Source organism: Narcine bancroftii, chromosome 1 (genome assembly GCF_036971445.1).
Source record: "Narcine bancroftii isolate sNarBan1 chromosome 1, sNarBan1.hap1, whole genome shotgun sequence".
NCBI lineage: Eukaryota > Metazoa > Chordata > Chondrichthyes > Torpediniformes > Narcinidae > Narcine > Narcine bancroftii.
The window spans coordinates 202130578-202150119 of NC_091469.1; the positions used below are offsets into that span (position 1 = coordinate 202130578).

At 38.3% G+C, this 19542-nt stretch overlaps 2 protein-coding genes across 13 annotated transcripts in view; one reads left to right on the forward strand and one right to left on the reverse strand.

Moving 5' to 3' along the window:
• golga1 (golgin A1) overlaps positions 1 to 10600 on the forward strand; it is a 119632-nt gene extending 109032 nt beyond the window's left edge. For 9 of the 11 annotated variants that reach the window (XM_069888345.1, XM_069888351.1, XM_069888343.1 and 6 more), the window contains 5 exons: positions 923 to 1069; positions 4543 to 4602; positions 5440 to 5619; positions 6949 to 7035; positions 9182 to 10600. In XM_069888345.1, the coding sequence (XP_069744446.1) occupies positions 923 to 1069; positions 4543 to 4602; positions 5440 to 5619; positions 6949 to 7035; positions 9182 to 9265 (558 nt within the window). In that variant the 3' untranslated portion in view covers positions 9266 to 10600. The remainder of the gene's footprint in view (positions 1 to 922; positions 1070 to 4542; positions 4603 to 5439; positions 5620 to 6948; positions 7036 to 9181) is intronic. The other 2 variants (XM_069888346.1, XM_069888347.1) reach the window with 2 other exon arrangements.
• A 5048-nt stretch (positions 10601 to 15648) lies between these two features.
• Positions 15649 to 19426, reverse strand: arpc5lb (actin related protein 2/3 complex, subunit 5-like, b). Of its 2 annotated transcripts, XM_069888362.1 has the most exons (4): positions 19127 to 19425; positions 17609 to 17680; positions 16828 to 17004; positions 15649 to 16244 (listed from the first exon to the last, which is right to left on the reverse strand). In XM_069888362.1, exons 1-4 carry the CDS (start codon positions 19265 to 19267, stop codon positions 16182 to 16184), a joined length of 453 nt encoding a protein of 150 aa, XP_069744463.1. In that variant the 5' UTR covers positions 19268 to 19425; the 3' UTR covers positions 15649 to 16181. The 2 variants fall into 2 exon arrangements, with proteins under 2 accessions (XP_069744463.1, XP_069744464.1); XM_069888363.1 differs by lacking the exon at positions 17609 to 17680 and having other exon boundaries at positions 19097 to 19426.
• Positions 19427 to 19542: the final 116 nt, after the last annotated feature.

A 19542-nucleotide genomic window follows, 5' to 3' on the forward strand; every position in this document is an offset into this window, starting at 1 on the left:
GTTGGACAGCGTGCTGTGGAGTGTCACCCTCGTCTTTGGGGGTCCCCTACCCCAGCTTCGAGTGGAGTAAGACAAGCCTTTTTCTGTTGGGGTCTAGGATTCCATTGGCATGTGCCTCGATGATTGCTTTGACTGCGTGCTTCCAGATTTCGAAGCGTGTCTGTGCCTCCGGATGGCGAGGGTGGACTTCGAGGCTCCCAGCGCTCAGGAGCTTCTCCATTGCAGCTTCAAAATTTTATGTTGAATAAATTGTGATGCGCTATTGAGCAGAAAGCAGACACAAAACATAAAGTCTGTTTAACAGGCTTTATTCTACATATACTTCCACAGAGCTGGGTTGAAAATGCTGTGCAAAGCTATGAGACTGACCTCGAGGGGCCGAATCTAGCTTGTATCCATGGAGGATGATTGGCAACCGACTCGGTGGGGCTTGGTCTATTCAGATCGGCTGATTGACAGCTGACCAGGAGTATTGTCCTCCAGTGCTCTTCTGCAGGTACACAGGTTGTCCCCTGCAGTAGACTTGTGGTGTATCACAGCCATGATTTTAATGAATGGCAGAGCAGGCTCGAGGGGCCAGGTGACGGACTGCTTCTGTTTTTCATGTTTTTCCAGTAAAATAATCTGGTTCAGCTTTGATGGGGACTTGTTCTTTTTTAAGTTTAAAATTGGAAATATTATTATACTGACTTATCATTAAACTTAATTTCATTTGAAGCTTTTCAGCTTTTTGGGTGTGGCAACTAAAGCTTGATTGTTTTTCCAGTAAGAGGGTATATATGCTCAGTGTTTAGTCTTAATTATTGTGTTTTATACTTTCATCAAATTCTACTTTGTTTCAAGATCAACGAGGTATTTATATATGCAATTTCCAGAAACAAAACTAAGAGTTCAACTAGAGAAATGTGAATTGCTCCTGCAGGTAACAGCTCTGGAAGCAGAACTGATGGCCATCAATCCCCCAGAAAATGGTGAGAAAGAGCAAAATGGAGATATTGCAATTGCAGATGCCTTGCAGCTACAGCAGGACAACCAAGATTTGGAGCAGCAGTTGGTGGAGAAAAATAAGGTTAGACAAACAGGAAACACTTATTTCACTGTGGTTTAGAAGCTGTACCTCCAACTGACAACAACTCCAGGTGTTACAGAAGATTGCTTTGGGGTTTTAGCAGTGTTTGAACAGTGAGACCTTTAATGTATTTTTCCTTGCACCCAAGATTCGCTGGTCAAACTGTTGCACTCTTCCATCTAGAACTAACATTTTGAGTCATAATGAACATGACAACTTAGGTTTCTAGATTTTTCTAGCTTTGTTCAAGACTTTTTTATATCCATAGTTATTAGATGCAGGATTTTTTTTTGTAAATTTATCTGCATGTAATGCAGGACTTTGTAGAGAATTTTCCATAAATAATTGAATCTTGAAATTTATATTTTGGGCTATTTTTGGCTAGATTTTGTGACTGGTTTGGCTATAAAAATTGGACATCTGGCAACACTGGATAAGGGAGGAAGGGCACACCAGCAAACAATGGGAGGGGGATGGCTCTGTTAATGGAGAGGAAAGGGGGTGGAGAACTGGAGGAAAGATGACAGGGATGGAAAACAGAGAGAAAAAGTATTCTAGCAGAAACCAGAGGTCATTGTTGATGCCTTCCAGCTGGAGAATGCTGTGACAGAAAATTAGATGGTCTTGGTTTGACAGTTTGTTGTTTCACTATTGTGTTTTCAAAATGGATAAATTACATGGATGTTTTATCATAAGGAAAACACCTTGCACATTAATCGCCACACATTTTATAGCCAAATAAAATAATTACTATTGAAATCTGGAAATATGGTAACCAATTTGTAGGCAGCTATTGTGTGATAATCACAAAATAATGTACATTTTAGTTATGTTGAGAGAGGGAAGAATATTGACCAGAAAAAAAGGGTCAACATCTCCTTTGCTTTTCATCCAAATAGAGCCTTGCAAGCAGTTATGTCCATCTGAAGCAGCAGATGGAGCCTTGTTTTGATACTTTACATGCTTGACAGATCAGCACTCCCTCAGTGCTGTACTGGTGTGCTAGTTTAGATTTTATTTGCTTAAGTTAATGGGGTGGGCCTTGAACTGTAAAGAATCTGAATCTGAGACACAAATGGTGCAGAATGGCTGTCTTCAAAAATATCATCATCTGGTACTGAAAAATTACATTTCACGACACAATCACCTGCTTTGAAAACTTTAGTTTCTAAACAGACCTCAGTTTGCTTGTTGCCATTTCATGAGGCAATTAAACTATACCAAATCATCTCCTATCTACTGTGTTTTAATACCAATTGTGAAAGATTTCATCTTATTAACCTTTGCATTTTTTTTTCAATTTATCATCTTTTTTGTTGAGAGGGTAGCTCTGGTAAAGGCCTTTATTGGTACAAGATCAACAGGTTAGAAGTGACTCAAGAAACCTAACGCAGGATTTTATGAAGGCGTAGAATAAGGTGGATGTGAAGAAACTATTTCCGCTTGTGGGTGGCACTAAAGTCTTTAACGGAGAAAAAAAACTATTTATGATGCACTTCTTTTGTTTTTGTCACTCTGCCGTGTGGAGAGAATGTGTCGGCTGGCGGTGTCACTTTAAGGGCTGCTAACATGAAGGAGGAGATGAGAAATAATTATATGGACAGAATGGGGCAAGAGCAGTTTTCTGTGGAAAACAAGCATCAGCCACGAAGGGTTGGATTAAATAATCTCTTCCGGCACTGTGCTCTGCAAATTGGGTCCCTGAGCACAAATGAAGACTAATTCCCTGAGCATAGCTTTCCAACTGTGGTTGCTGGAACATTCAAGATTAATCTTACATGTGCTTTCTTTTGCATATTTAACTTCCACAGGATAAGGCAGGTGTTCAGTTTCCCATTTACTCTGCAGAAGTTTCATGTAGTGTTCTGGTGTTAGGTCAGTTTCTGTAGTGATCATTGAGAATTTTTGTGCTGGATTTGGTTCAGATAGAAGAAATCATGTTCTCAATGCAGCCAAGTCAAGACAAATGCCAATTTTATTCACATAGCAATGGCGGAAAGACTTTGGACTAAATTGTGCTGTTTATGGTTCACTGCCCATAATACCTACTCCCCTTTGCACCTACCCAGGCAGAGCTAATTTTCCTGAACCTTCATAACTGGTGATGAGAGATATCTGACTTATTTTTAAATGATCTCTTAGCTCCTTTCTGTTCTTCTCTCTTCCACTGGTATTCAGCTATCACCTGCCTGCCCATGCTCCTTCCCCCACACCCCCACCTTTTTACTTAGGAGTCTGCCTGATTCTTGATGTTCCTGATGAAGGGGTTTTGCCCTGAAATATTAACTATCTATTGCTTTCCACAGATGCTACATGACTCGCTGAGTTCCTTGAACAGTTTGTGTGTCCTACAACTAATTTTTTAATATTCAGAGGCATTTAATGTATCCATCAGAGCCAGGAGAGGGAGGAAGCTCCTATTTAGCTCCTTGGTCCTACTCTAGCTGTTAATATGGTCTATTATAATCTCTGCTCTGACCATAGTATCTGTTCACTCAGTAAGAAACATCTAACCACCTTTCCCTTAGAGTCATTCAATGTCATTGCTTCTATCAGCCTTTCAACAAAAGGCTCTCAACCCTCTGAAATAGAAAAAAAATGCCTTGCCATCATCTTAAATAGGTGACCCCTTAATTTTAAACAGTGACCCCTAGTTCAAGGTTCTCCCACAAGAGGAAACATCCCATCGAGAACTCTTCGATTTTTCAATCAAATACCCTCTCACTCTTCCTATCTCCAGCAGACACAAGGTCAACTGGCTCAACCTTTTCTCATAAGACAACCTGCCAAATTCAGGTATCTGTATTGGGTGAGAAAACCTCAACTGAACTGCTTTCAATAAATGCTTAACATCCCACCTTAAATAAGGAGACCAATATTCCACACTATTCATCAATACTCTGCATAACTGAAGTATAACCTCCTTTTATATTCAATTCCCCTTGCTACAAACTTTAACTGAATACCTGGTACAACAAATGATCAGGAAAACTATTAAAATACGAGTTATTTATTTAAAAATAATCTTTTCATTTTGAAGTAATTTTTTATTTTTAAGTCCATTTGCCTTCCTCATTCTCCCAGCTGAGAATCCCCATTGACTTTGGAGGAACATAGCAGAGTGATGGATACAGTGGCCAATGTCACCCACTAAGCCTTGGCTTACCATTTGTTCTGTACATGTCTGGCACCTTCTGGTTGGGAATGACAAAGCCTCATAGTTTGAACTGCCAAGACCATTTGGCCACATTTCACTACAGAATGATGCTGAGACTCCCTGGTTGTGAGAAGATGTGAAGATCTCATTTCATATTTCATTTTTGAGGCACATAATCATTCAAAGATTATTAAACTGGAAAGTTTTCTCATACATTCAGTGGTCTTTTATGGGCAATGTTTATATCAGGATTGTTTTATCAAAAGATGCACCGCATCAGTAGGATATTGTTTTAAATATTTTTCCTCTTTCAAAGACAATTAAACAATTGCTTCAGAGGCTAGCAGAATTGAAAAAGACGCTGCAGAAGGAGCTGGTAAGACTCTTACATGAATCTAATCTTTCAAAACATATTTATTAGATTTTATTTTGGGGAATCATTTCAAAAACTGGGATAGAAAGATGACACCAATATCTTGCATGTGTGTTTGAGTATGGCAGATACCACAATCTGAAACAGGTTGCTTGACACCCATGGTGTAGCATTTGTAAGCTAGTACTGAAATAAAGTCACTATAGAATTGATTCCAGGATATTTTTCAATGACTTTGTTTGGCCCATTTTTATGGAAGTAATTTCACTCTTTAAGGGAGCTTACCTTCATGATTAACAACCAATCTAACTCTTGTCCTTTTACTCCTTCTGCACATATGGTTCACATTGATGCTTTTCCACTTTGAACAGTTCATTGCTTTGAACTGGGTCTAAACTCATTCTTGTGTGTTTTTGGAATTGAAGAATGTTTTTGTTTGGCGAAGAAAATGTTGTGGTTTCTTTTCAATGCGGGCAAAATTAGAAATGCAGTAATCAATTCTTACTCTTCAGATTATTTTCAGGTGTTTATAGAACTATTCCATTCAATTAAACACATACTCCATGTTTTTGCTTATGCCACAAGTGTGCTTTGTTTGAGTAAGTGTGCAAATTTGAATAGTTCAGCTGTAGACCTTGAGGGGTCACTTCGCTTTGACTGTTAAGAGTTCATCAATATTTCTGGATTTTAGCTTATGAGGCATGTTAATCAGAAGCAACACTGCATCTATATAGATTTTTCTTGAAGCAATAGTGATAGGCTTCTGCCAAAGAAATACATTTTATTTTTATTTTGAATATAACATTTTAATTAATATATTCTAAATCTTGTCAATTAAAGAAAATGAAACCAGAAATGGAGGCTGCTGAAGTCCGAGAGAGATCCTGCTTTGAGGTGCCAGCCACTGTTAGTAACTCCTCCACAGTTGTAAACAATTCTGATCTGAGTGATTCCAGGGAGATAAATTTTGAGTATCTCAAACATGTTCTCCTCAAGTTTATGTCTGTGCGAGAATCGGAGGTAAGTTGGTAAGAACTGTAGTGGTTTAAATGTGATAAATAAAATGGTCAATTTGACAGACATTAAATCTATTTAAATAATGAAAGTGAAAGAGAGAAGTGTGGCAGTGATTTGGACTTCAAATAGATGTGAAATTTGGATATGAATCTTCTCTATAAATCCAGGGACTATGAAGTAAAATTTCCTAAAAAAAATACCTTATCACACCCTGACATGACATGCAATACCAACTGCTGGGTGGACTTGCCTGGATAGCACACAAAATGGTATCACAGATCATGTGACATCAATTCAATTCAATTGAATGCTAAAACCTTGTGTACCACAAATTCCACCACTGCAACCCTGCCCCCAGATATCTCATTTCAGATTTAGGAAATTTTCCCCCCCTACCCACCCCACCCCCCTACCCACCCCACCCCCCCCAGCTTCACTGGTTATTCCTAGCACACCTGCCAACCGTTACTTGTCTAGCTGATGTCTGAGGGCTTGCATTAAATCTGTGTACACCAACAACTCATTATGGAGGTCAAAGATTCTCCATGAAATGTACTTCCTGGAACTTAAACTATTGCGTTTGTTATTTGTGCAGATGCCTGACCCTCCCCAGCATATCGAGCTAAACTCAGGCCATTCTTAATTTACAGTTAGTAAACATATAGTCTTGAAGTATTCAGTTTTGAAAAGCAAAAGAAATCTAATTCTCTAAATTTGATCTGATCATTCAGGCCCCAATGATTTACAACACAACGTTGGGACCAGAACAGGGCACGATATATTAGAGGCAACCAAAGGCTGTATACAAGGAAAAGATTGCATAGCTAACAGATACACTGTAAGAGAGTAGAGGAGGGAAGCAGTGGGTACTAAGAGGACTGATGCTTTGTTTAAAATGCACGTGAGACTTTGTTTCAGTTTTTTCATTTACACAGCAATGTTTACAAACAGTGTGCCTCACAATTGGTCGTAATGATCTTATTTATTATGTTGCTGGAACTGTCCATGTCTGTAGTTTCAGCTAGTGTTTAAATATTACAATGTAGAGATTGACCAATGGATAGGCATTTGCTATTGTGCTTAATATTTTGTTAAAAAAATAATTTAACGCTCATATTAATTTACCTGCCTTTTTCCTCAATATAACAAAATGCCTTTTAGGGATGATTTCTTGAAAAAGATGAATCTTGAATAGATTACTGAAATTTTACATTCAAAATGATTTGTGACTGCTGCATTATGTTAGCATTTTCCATGCTTGTAGAAAATTGCATGATAATTTTCAGTGGTCTAATTGAAAAGTATCAGATCACAATAAGTGTCTTGTTCTAGGCCTACCAACTGGTTAAAGCAGTGTCTGTCCTACTAAACTTTACACGTGAAGAAGAGAGCATGTTGAAGGAATCCTTAGAATACAAGGTACAGCATCATTAGTTTTAACTTCTCCAAATTAACTGGATACAGTTGCTCCTCAACAAATCTTCTCAAAAAAAGAATGAACCATCCTTCCATTTGCAAGCTTCCTTTCCTTTTCAATTGTTGAGTCTGATGTAGCCTTCTTGATTTGTGACCATTTTTTGTAGAACCCCTTTTTTACGAAGAACGTGAGAATATAGATAAATAGGAACAGGACTCCACTGCTCCAAAAGCCATCCTATGTGATAATCTATTCTCCATGTAGTTCTTCACCTGTCTATTGCTGACTATAATCCTCCCCATTAACATTTAATTTGCTGGGGGAATACTTACTGGGACTTATTCATCCAGTTATAGCCAGAGGTTCACCAGCAATGGCTTTTCTCCCTGAGCTACACCATCCATCCTTGGCTTTTTTGCTATACGCTAATCCCACCTAAGATTATAGCGGCAATTTCCACCTATATGTGGATGACAGCTGTCTCAACCTTAAACCATTTTGTTCTGCTGTCCATTACAACTACTTATCCAGTAAACATTATTGCATGAGTAAAACCTTCATTCACCTTAAATACTTGGAACACCAAATCCATTTACTTTGGTCTCAATCCTGAACTCTGTGCCCCAGCCACTATTCTATCTCTCTTCCTGGCATCAATCGAAATTGAAGTTGATAATTCACAATGTTGGTGTGACACTAAAGTTTGTGATGAGGTTATTCACTATTGCTAAGAGGGCCTAAAGCTGACTTTGCTACACATCATTGATTTCTAAAATCCTTATTCGTGCTCTTTGTTACCTCAAAACTTGAATATTCTAACCCACATCTTGCTGAAAAAAAAACACGTGTCTTGATAAAGGGCCCTGACCTTAAATGTTGACTAACCATTTCTGTCCGTGGATGCTGCCTGACCCACTGAGTCCCTCCAGCTTATTTTTGTTCACATTCAGCTGACCCTTGTTCTATTTTCTGTAAGACTGAGCTGCTCTAAAACATGATTAATCATACTTGAATCATCACTCATCACCCCCCCCCCCGTCCTCTGTAACCCATTCGTTCCATATTTAGTAGCGTCTTTATTTAAAGTTTTTCAAGCTTCGATTATTGTCATGCAATAATATACAAAATTTGTCAATTTTTGCCTGCCATAAAGGGATACAAAGAGGCACCACTAGCATAGCCCCTAACTGTAAGATAAAGAGAAGCAGGAGACACTAAGCATCCATGGATTTTGCTCCTGCAGCTTCTGGAGCCACACAGCTTCCCGTCTGGTTCATTGGTGAACCTGAATTCCTAGTTCCGATCCTCCCATATGATCTGGAAGATTTCAGTGCCTGAGGTCCAGCCCTTGCTGATCTGCTGCTGTGGTTACCTCCAGCCTTCTCTTTCTTTGCAGGGTGGGGGGTGGGGGGGGGGGGGTATTCTCCTGCTTCTGGTTCCCTGATTAATCTGCTGCTCCCCTGGAGCTCACAATTCCTCGTGGACTGCCACCAAGTATGGGAACAGACCTCTGTGGTTTTAAAGACTATTTAAAGTTTGTTAAGGACTTTTGGTGTAATGATCGAGCAGTAGGACCCTGCGGAGGAGTGCTATGTCTCTCTGGTCTCCATGGCAGCTGCAGCAGTGTCACCATTTTCTCTTTCATACTTATTCTCAGATTCCTCTATGGCCTCTCTCCTCCCTGAACTACCCCAACCCTGATTTCCCTGAAATTTCTATGGTCCTCCAGTTCCACCTTTTTGTGATTTAATCACTGCAGCAATGCAAGTTGATTTTCAGTTAAGTGTTGGAATTCTCTCCATCAACCTTCAGTCCCCTCTCTCTCTTTCTGTCTTTAAAATGCTCCTCATCTCTGGGATCACCCACCTGAATATATGATACTTATGAAGCATATTGGGTATTTTAAATAAATTAATTAACATTACTGTGTAATATTGTTCTTTATAGAGTGTCTTATTGAAAGTTTTTTCTTGTACATCTCATGTTTTGAAAACTGCAACTTTCATGCCAAGTGTTTGGAGGGTAAATCAGCTCCTGAGCGATGGTGTCTTACATTCAAGCAAATAGGATAAACAGTTTGAAAGAGGGGACCTTTGGCATGGAATTATTGTGTCCAATGGACTGAACATTATTCTATATATTTTGTAGATGTCTTGGTTTGGATCAAAGCCTGCCCCTAAAGGTATTGTACGCCCATCAATTTCAGACCGACCACCCCCTCACTGGCAGTGAACTAAGTACAGTGTCTGTAATGTGCACTCTGAAGACAACTCTTTAAATGAACTCTACTACTGTTGATATTAATGTTTTCTGTCACTGTTATGACAGGTATTTTTAACACAGGATGATCCATTTTACAGCTGTTTACATTTAATAGTACCTGGAACTTTGTATTACTGCACCTGAAGATGTTCTCCTATGGGGAATGATATTCATAGAGAAAAAGTGAACTGTGGACAGATTAAAATTCTGTACCTGAACAGATTTGTATGAAACACTATTTGAAATGACATACTCTATTACATCTTTGTACATGTGATACTCATTCATGAGAGAGCATTAATGAAAGATAACAAATGCCTATTCCTTTTTCATTCTTAGCCTTAGAATATAAAGGTTGGAGTAAAATTTTTTAGTCAGAAGCTCCTTCTGCCCTTTGCGTGATTACAGAAGGAAGACAGCAGTGCTGTCTGTATCTGATTTTAAATTCATTATCATGATCCAAATATTTTTTTCTCTTTTTTCAAAAACTTCATGTGCGCATCTGCAGTTGGATTATTTGGATTGATAAAAACAGGAAACGGATGAAAGATGGTGAATGAAGAGACCAAGTTTAATATTGCAGTTTACCTCTAATTGGTCCAAAAACATCACTATAGTTCTTTCACAAATGTATTTACCTCTCAGAAATTCTCCAATAGTTGTATATGATCATCTTGATTTGTTCCATCATTTAGTCTTTCTATGTATTGTTGCTGTTTTAAGGTTATCATGTGGTTTTATTATTGTAGTGTTGCGTGAAAATGGTGCTGGAACCAGAAAGCTGGGGATCTGATGCTATAAATAGGGCAAACAAAAGTATGGTTAGTTAATATATATATTTGGGCTAATTCAAAATAGAAAACAAAAGTAGCATTCCAGAAGGACCGTTTCAAAAGGGAACTCTGTATTGTTATTGAAACTGAAACAATGTACACATTCAATGTAAAAATGGATGCATAAATTATTTACAGCTCTTCCAAGGCAGAAAGTTTTGCTGTTTTAATAATGATATTCCATTAGTATTTTCTTCACCCTCCCATTGTTGTGAATCCAGGAATTGTTAAAAGCAAGAGCACCTTGTGTATACATGTTATATGAAAACTAATGCACTTTTATTTGTATAAAATATGCTGTGGCATGTAATATTTGTACATGCCTTGATTGGCCTTGGTGACTAATTTTTCTCCCTTGATGTTCTAAAACTGGGCTGGATACAGCAATTGAACTCCATCTAACCAGTGTTTGCTTGGGAATGATTCATAGGTGCAATACTTTCCAATTAAAATTCCTCTAGACTTGCAGAAATTGTGTTTGGATTCTTTGAAACTTTAGCTGCTGCAATGATGTAATTGTACATATGTTAGTGGTTTACTAGTAAAATTTCATCCTTCCACGATAAAAAAAATTAAGACCACACAACAAAAGATACAACCCATGAATGTGTTCTCAATATTTGTGAGATGGAAATATATATATATATATATATATATATTTTTTTTTCCATATATTATCAAGTGACATGGGAAACCTGATTAGTCTTTTTAAAGATTTGAAATGTCAAGGTATTTGGCAAATTTCTAATATTTTACTTATTTTTAGCAAGAATGAATAAATGCATACAGAATTATTTTTTGCAATAATGAAAAAAATGCATGCAGCAATATAGGGAAAATTTCCTACACTGAGATAACTACTGTATTAGGTACAAAACTTAAATGGCAAACTTCTAAGCTTCTCTTCAGACATAAGACCATAAGATATAGGAGCAGAAGTAGGCCATTTGGCTGTCAAGTCTGCTCTGCCATTCTCCCACTCCCCTGCCTTCTCCCTATAACTTTTCACATCCTGACTATTCAGATAGCTATCAATCTCTGTCTTAAATACATCCAACAGCCTGGCATCAACTGATTTGGCAACAAATTCCATAGGTTCATCACTCTCTTGCTAATTAAATTCCTCTACATCTGTTTTAAGTGGATGGCCATCAATCCTGAAGTTGTACTCTCTTGTCCTTGACTCCCCCACCATGGGGAAATAACTTTGCCACATTTACTCTGTTCAGGCCTTTCAACATTCAAAATGCTTCTGAGGTCCCCCCTCTTTCTTCTGAATTGCAAGGAGTACAATCCAAGAACCAAACATTCCTCATATGTTAATCCCGTAATTCCAGGAATAATTCTTGTAACTCTTCTCTGAACGCTCTCCAATGCCAATACATCCTTTCTTAAATAAGGAGCACAAAACTGTATCCCATATTCCATGTTGAAAAATGAATGTAAATAAATAGCTTAAACTAACTCAAGCTCTTTTCCACTAGAAGTTGAATGCAAACTTCATGGGGCAGCATCATGGCTTGTAGAGTTAATGTCTCACTACTCATGTAATCCTGAACATCAATACTGTCCCTATGAAGTTTGCACGTTCTCCCCGAGTGTGGGATTTGTAAGGTAAAACATCATGAGATGGGAATGTGTAAGGAGTTACCCTGTACAGGGCTGTAACAAGATGTGAATGCATCCTTGTACTTACAAGATAAGAGAGACATTGATGGATTGAGAGGCAGGAAGCTAGCAGGGAAAGGATAGCAACAGTTTTAGTCATTGGACAAGTAATGATATGATGATGTTCTAAGCATGTATCCAAGGGTATAAAAAATCACCATTTTGCTGATAACGGCAGAATGCATTCTCCGACTAACATGGTTAGTTGCAAGTGTTACAATCCGGTAATAAAGAACAAAGAACCCTGATTTCGACTCAGTCTGGTGTTTGTCTCACTCATTCATGAACAAAGCAGACCTAACAGATTCCTCTAGGATTTCCTCCCACATTTCCACGATATGCGAGCTAATAAGTTGATTCTCTAAATTGCCATGAGTGGTAGAATATGACGGCAGTTGAAGAGAAATTGGAGAGATTAGTGTAGGAATGTAATTGGCTGTTGATGGTTAATTGACGGTTAATGTGGACTCAGTGGGTTGAAAAGCCTGTTTCCATTTCGGATAACTTCATGAATACTATTATACTCAGCTTCAACAGGAGGATGGCGGAAGCAACATTTGAAAAGGATCCATCGAGAACTATTCTGCTTTTTTGTGACATTGAGGACAAAATCTAAGTTATTTTTATCCAAATATTTTTTCTATTTTTCTTTCAAAATTGAGTTTGGTCCAGTAATTATGGCTGTTGTACATTTGAAAATTAAATTAACATACACAATATAATTACAACCCAAAATGTGATTCCATGTAATCTCAATCAAATTGTAGAGTTCTGGTAGGCCCATGTGACTATGGGTTCAAAGAATCGAACTGTCAATTTTTCAGTTACTGAGGAGCAAAAGCTCAAAAAATGCAATAATTCTTGCTTACAAGTAGGTCACATTTTCCAGTGGAATTAGAAATCAGGTTAGTTGTCATGGTAAAATGCTAAAATTGTTCTTAAAAATGGGGTCAGGGGAAAAGGGATTTGTATTTTTTCATATAATTTGAGGACTTACTAAAAGCTGAGAACATTCTGCCTCAGTGCTAGAAACCCAGTTGCAATCCTGACCTCAGGCACTGACGGTATGGAGTTTGCACATTCTGCCTGTGATTGTGCAGGTTTCCTCCCACATCTCAAGGACACACAGGTTGTTAGGTTAATTGGCTACTGTAAATTACCCCCAGTGTGTGGATGAGTGGTAGAACTTGGTGGGAGGGGGGAGAATGATGGAAATTAACTCAAGAAATAGAAGCAGGGGTCAGCCATGTGTCTTGTGGGGCCTGCGCTGCCATTCAGTAAGATCATAGTTTGTCTGGGCATGGACTCCGCTCCATTTACCTGCCCATTCCCCTTAACCCCTATTATTAAAAATTTGAAAGAATAAAATGGGATTAATGAAAATGCATGGTTGATGGTTAGCACAGACTTGTTGAACTGAAGGGCCTGTTTCTGTGCTGGACCTTCTTTCTATAACTATAATAAATTAAAAGAAGAATCTAAGATAAATTACTGGAAAAAGAGATAAATATCACAGAGAATAGTTTCCCTGGAATTAGCTGAAAATTAGCCATTTTGGATTAAGTCGTAATAGTTCTTGGGAATTGTTAGGTACAAATTGTAACAGTTTTCACTAATTGGAAATTTTAGACCTGTTGAGCTGGCCTGGAAGCTGGCTCGATAAGACACACTTCTTTCTTTGGCTTGGCTTCGCGGACGAAGATTGTTGGAGGGGGTAAAAAGTCCACGTCAGCTGCAGGCTATAAGACACACTACAGAGGAGGAAAATCTAGTATGGTGCGAGAGTAACAACTTGAATCTCAATTTGGACATGAAGGATTTGATTGTAGACTTCTGGACCAGGAATGACTACCCTCCACTACACAACTCTAGTGGAGAGCACCAAGTTCCTTGAAGTTCACTTAACTAGTGACCCATCGTGGACTTCCATCTCCTTACTTGTCAGGAAGGTGCAACATCGACTGCACTTCCCGAGAAGACTGAAGTAGGCAAGGTTACCAGCCACCATCATGCCAACCTTCTACAGGAACTCTATCAAAAGCATCCTGGCTGGCCGCATCACAGTATGTAACAGTTGCTGCAAAGAAATGGATCAGAGGTCAATCCACAGGACCATAAGAGTGGCAGAGAGGACCAATGGAGTTTCTCTCCCCCACCACCCCAACCGACCCTCAATCGATGTGATCATTGTCAGAAGAGGGTCCCTTCCACCCTGCACACATTTTTCAGGGGTACCTGTTGGGAAAGAGATACAGGAGTCGAGCCAGGACTACCAGACTAAGGGACAGCTTCTTCCCATGAGCAGTGAAAATGCTGAACAACCAAAGGAACAGATTATACTAACCAGCTAAGACTCCTATGCATGAATCAAATTTTATTTATTTATTAATTTGTATACATGAATACTTTCCCTGAATATGTATTGTTTGGCTGTGTGTTGTGTCTGGCTGTAGAACCTCATTATCTCCCTCAAACCTGTCATGTGGTGTGGATAGTTTACATCCCAGCTGATATAATGTGATTCTGAAGTAAATTCAGTGTCCCACGTAATCATTACCAAACCCAAGTTTTGTTCCCTTGTTGTTCCAGCTTAATGTTTCATAATTAATGGCCAAATATATTTGAAAGGCAGAATTAAATGTATTTTTAAAAAGGTGGTTTATCCTAACTTGCAATATTGAAGAATGGTCTACTTAAAAAAAAATGTGAGCAATGAGGTGAATTGTGAATGGAATCCATTGGCTCATATCAACATTAATACATCATCATATCCAAGCACAATTTTCAACCATGACAACCTTTTTCATTTTTAATAGTGCCTTTAATGTAGAAAGACAATCAAAGGGACTTCATTGGTATAACTGGATTAAATATACACCATGCCAAAGCAGATTAGGAGTGATTTAAAGCATGGCTTGCAAAGACATAGGGTAAGGTTTTAGGAGAGCAGGGTCATTTTCAATCCAGGTTTTTACATCTCCATTTGAAAGAAGTACTAAGCTACCAGTTAACCTACATGCAGTCAGGTGCTTGGGAAGCAATGTTCAAAAGTTATTTTAAAAATAAAAAAGTGACTTTTAAGTCAAATATGCATGGCTTTGAAACCAGTCCAGCTGGTTTATACAGTTTACTGTGATAAGTATTAGTTCAGCAGCACTCCTCACTGGCAGTGTGAGGCAGTTTAAATCGAAGTTTACTGTACAAGGCAGATAAATTTCTCTGTATCACAAGTTAAATGTATAGCCAATCTCATTATAGATAGGGAAGCTCTAGCTGAAAAGTGAAGGAATACAGAACTTGCAGAAAAAGGCATTATCTCAATAGAATAAATATAAAGGTCACTATCCTTTACAATCTACATTTCACCCAATTTATAATTTGGTAACATTGCCTACAAATGCAATACATATACAGCTGAAAGCAAAATGTTTCCCAAAACTACTCACAAAACTTCTGGCAATTGTTTTTACTTAAGTAGAGAATTAAAATAGGTGTCAAATAATGACCTCTACAGCTATTAATTTTAACCAAACCCTTCATACTACAGCAGGGTAACATTTTCAATTCCCACCTCAGCCACTGTTCTGAGAAAACACTTCAGTGCCAGTTCTATGCATTATTAACAGGGAATGTCAGCTACTGACTTGGTTCAAGATTCTTAATGTTTATTTTAACTTATGGATTTTAAGGTTATTGGTGATGCTCCAAGGGTGCATTTGCTCTCGCATATAATGTATTTAGTGTTCTTACACTAGATTGCACCCAGTAGGCATTTTTTTACTAATTCCTTCAGACAAGTTAGAAATCAAACTTTTGCAATGTATTATGATACAACAAAAGCTAAACACTAAATATGATCCAACAGTTTTATTTTGCAACAGGCACTTTACAATAAATCCATTGCTGGCAATTCAGCTAATAATATTGCCATATCATACTGATCCACCCAATTGTACAAAAACAAACATAGAAGTGACCCAAAGAAATAAAACGTAATACTGCATGTACTGACACTGAAGTCTTAGTCCACCAGTACTCTATGGCACCAACACTCTACAACACAAACAGCACAATGTCATATCATTGTTTTTCCATTGTGTGAATGTGGTGTATTCATTCCTATTTGGTTTCAAAACATTTCCAAAGGTAAAAGCAAATATAGTAAAGGTAATTAGAATGTGCAAGACCTTGCAGGTCATTCTTGGCTGAAACATAGCAACACAAACTTTCCACCACAACCTATTGAGATAAAAAGAGCATTCCAACATTTTTTTTGAAAATAATTTCATTTAATATGAATTAATCTTTATAGATGGGTTCAGATATTTCTTCCACTGTTCCTCACACGTAGCAGCATGTTTCCATCCACGCAAATGTATTACTTTTCAAACAGTTTTTCTTGCAGTGAGAACTCGTACTATGCAGCCTACTCCACCCACTGCTAATGCCTGTGAAGAACAGAGAGGGAAAATGTTCAAGTTTTACTTTGCTAATAAAAACAAGGACAACTACACGTGGCAATTTCACTTATTTGGCTGGCTAAGTAATTTAGCGCAATAATTCTCCACTCAGGAACCAACATCACACCAAATTACATCCTCAGAAATCAGGAAAGTGACTCATACAGTTAAGTACCATAGTTAATCTATGCACAGCAAGGTTCTACAATATGAATGATCATGGAATGCTTGTTGGTGCCAGTGTCAGCAAGAATTGTGTCTAACATTCAAACTCCCAGCACAAGTAATACAATTATGAGATCATAAGTTAGTTCAGGTTTTCTCATGTATTCCTACAAAAGTCCTGACCATCTCTGCACTGAAGTGCAGGTCTGGATTACATGGCCAAGTCATGCTCTCAGCTATTTAATTCCAACAAGAGCATTTATTCATGTTGATTTTATCTTGGCTGACTTTTTCCTGTGCATTTTACTTAGCAATTAATGATCAAAATGACAATGAAACTGCCTTCATTTAACATATCAAATTTATGGATACAGCAGATATTGGAGTAAATTTTTAAAAGCCTTACCTTTTCATGCCACTGCAATAATATCGCACTACTGTTTTCTGTGGGTTTTTCAAAACCTTTATAAATGTACTTCATTAAAAGGTCAACACCATTTCTATCTAATGATTTAACTGCCTGTTCTATTTCACTACTTTTAAAGGATGTAAGGACTTTGAGAACTATTCCCTGTGCCCGCTCCTGTGAATGAAAAGAAAAAAAGATTTTGTATATTTTAAACCATAATTAAAAAGTGAAATATGCTGCACATCTAAATCAATTAAATGATTCTAGTCCTAACATAACATTGAATATGACCAACTATGACAATTGTACCAAATGGCACAACACTTAAATGAAGCTTTTCTTTTATAACAGCTAACCTTATACTCAAGATTTTTCTTGTTCAACTTGCATGATAGTTGCCCTAAAACTAAATTGCTCCCAATTAAAAACATTTCTTGGAGGTGAGAGCTAAAAATTGTATTATTTTGTATATAATTTTAAATGCAAGCATTACAAGTTTTATACTAACTGGAGCAAAAAGGTGTGATCAATGAATCTGTTAATCCTAATTTCATAACCAGAAACTTTTAACGTTCTAAACTGGGAGCCAAGCAGCAAAACAGAAATGGGTGGAGAAACAGCTACAGCAAGTTTGTGTTTGCAAAATAAATATACAGGTGGATACTTTGTTCAAAATAGAGACATTCTTGGAGACAAAGCAGTGCATATTTGAGTATTTTTATATAGATTGCACAGTTCTAATATTTCAGTTTGGTAGTGAAAAATCAGTGTTAAATACCTTAACTGCTTGATTCTTCATGTTAACTGGAGGGTTCCTTAAAGCTGCATGGAATGCACTAAGCATATCACCTGTTCATTTCAATAGGTCAAGGAAGATTAAATTATACCTCAACCATTGAAAACCAATGGTTCTTTAGATATGGAATTTGAATAAATAGTGTAGGATGAATTAGGTGCGCCAGTTTTACACTTGGAAATCTATGATTTAATCTCTCTATAACAAGCAATGTCAATCACCATTCATAATGCATGACAGTTTTTGTAATTACATGCAGGATAAGTTCCCAATAGTGATCCAGAATTCCAAATTTTTAATAACCACCACTCTATCAAGTGACTCTGTTCAAAACTATACAGTCAGATTTAAAATCTCCAGAAAAATTATAATGCAAATTTCTATCCAGAAACTTAAGTTTTCTTCAGTTATAAAATTGTGTTGATATTGGCTCGAACAATGGTACAAATCCTTGGAAATAGCAATACTTTCTCCCTTTAAATTAAATTGTATGCTCTAAATTACACATTATACCTGGGCTATAGATGTACAATGTCAAGGTCACAAAGGAAGCCTCATGTTCATTGAACATAACAGTACCAATGTTAGCCATTTAAAATAAAGCAATAGTAAGTGATTAAAATAGGACAAATTTAAAATCCAAGAGGAGGGAAGGAAGGTGCATGAAGAATATTGTTGAACAATTTACTAGGTGCAAGACTCCTCACTGATTCCTCTCCATACTTACAATGGTGAAAAACATGTAAAACTGACAAATCATGACCTTATAAACACCAAATATCTACTATACAAAAACAGCACTCATTTCCTTCAATTTCTAACTTCACTGGGGAGGCTCATAGCAGGATGGTAACCATTCCACTCTTATTTGGAGCTAATCACCCAACTGTTCACAGGGAACCAAAACCAAGTATAGGTTTTTAAAGTATCACATCTTATCCCAGAACTTCAGATGAAACACTTGAACAAATTAAGTAGTACAGGGAATCACATCAACTGTTTGTCTTGATCTGACTAGTTGAGCATTCTATTTTGTTCTATCACTTTTGGAACAAAATAAATATTGGAAACATTTGATTAAGAACGTCAATTTTTCCCATTCTTAAAAGGAGTCAACTTGAAAATGTCCTTTTGCAAGTATGTTGCCTAATTCCAATTTTATATTTCCAGAAAATACTTTCCAACCTCACACGCCAGAGACCCGAGGCGATTGGGGTTTTTAAAAAAAATGTTCAGTTGAGCAGCACGCCTGCAAGCAAGCCAGGAGAATGAGGTGTGCGAGGGTGGGGACGGCCGGCTTCCCGGGAGGCGCTGTCACCGCCGATACATCGACAGGATGTGGGTGCCGCCGACTCGGCGGCCGTTCATTGCCCCGTCCGGGGGAGGCTGCTGGATCACGGGGCAGCCCCATGTTAATGGCTTTAATTAAATGAAGTTACTGAGCGTAGGTTCGCTTGGACCCTCGCTCACCAGTTGGCTGAGCCGCTTTTCTGAAGGATATTGCCTGATGAAGCCGTCCACCTCGCCGGAGTCGGGGCCCTGCTGCTCGGCCGCCTCCTCCTGCTCGTCCACGAACTTGTTCTCGTCGTACTCGTCGATATCGACTTTGCGGAACCGGTTGGACAGCGTGTTCCTCGCCATCTCCCGCCCGCTCCCTTCCCGATCGCCAATCGGGATGATCGCCGCCGCCGCCGCCGCCTCCTCCTCCTCCTCCTCCTAGACCTGGGGCCGCATCCGGACAAGCGGCGGCTGCCGACTGCCTCACTCCAAACCGGGCCTGCCCCAACTTCACCCGGAACCGGAAACGGCTTCGGGCTGGGGCAGGACGAGAATGAATAAAATGTAACCTGATCTTCACGAATTTGGAATCAGAATATCATTTAAAATATATTAATTGTGATGTTCGAAAATTCTAT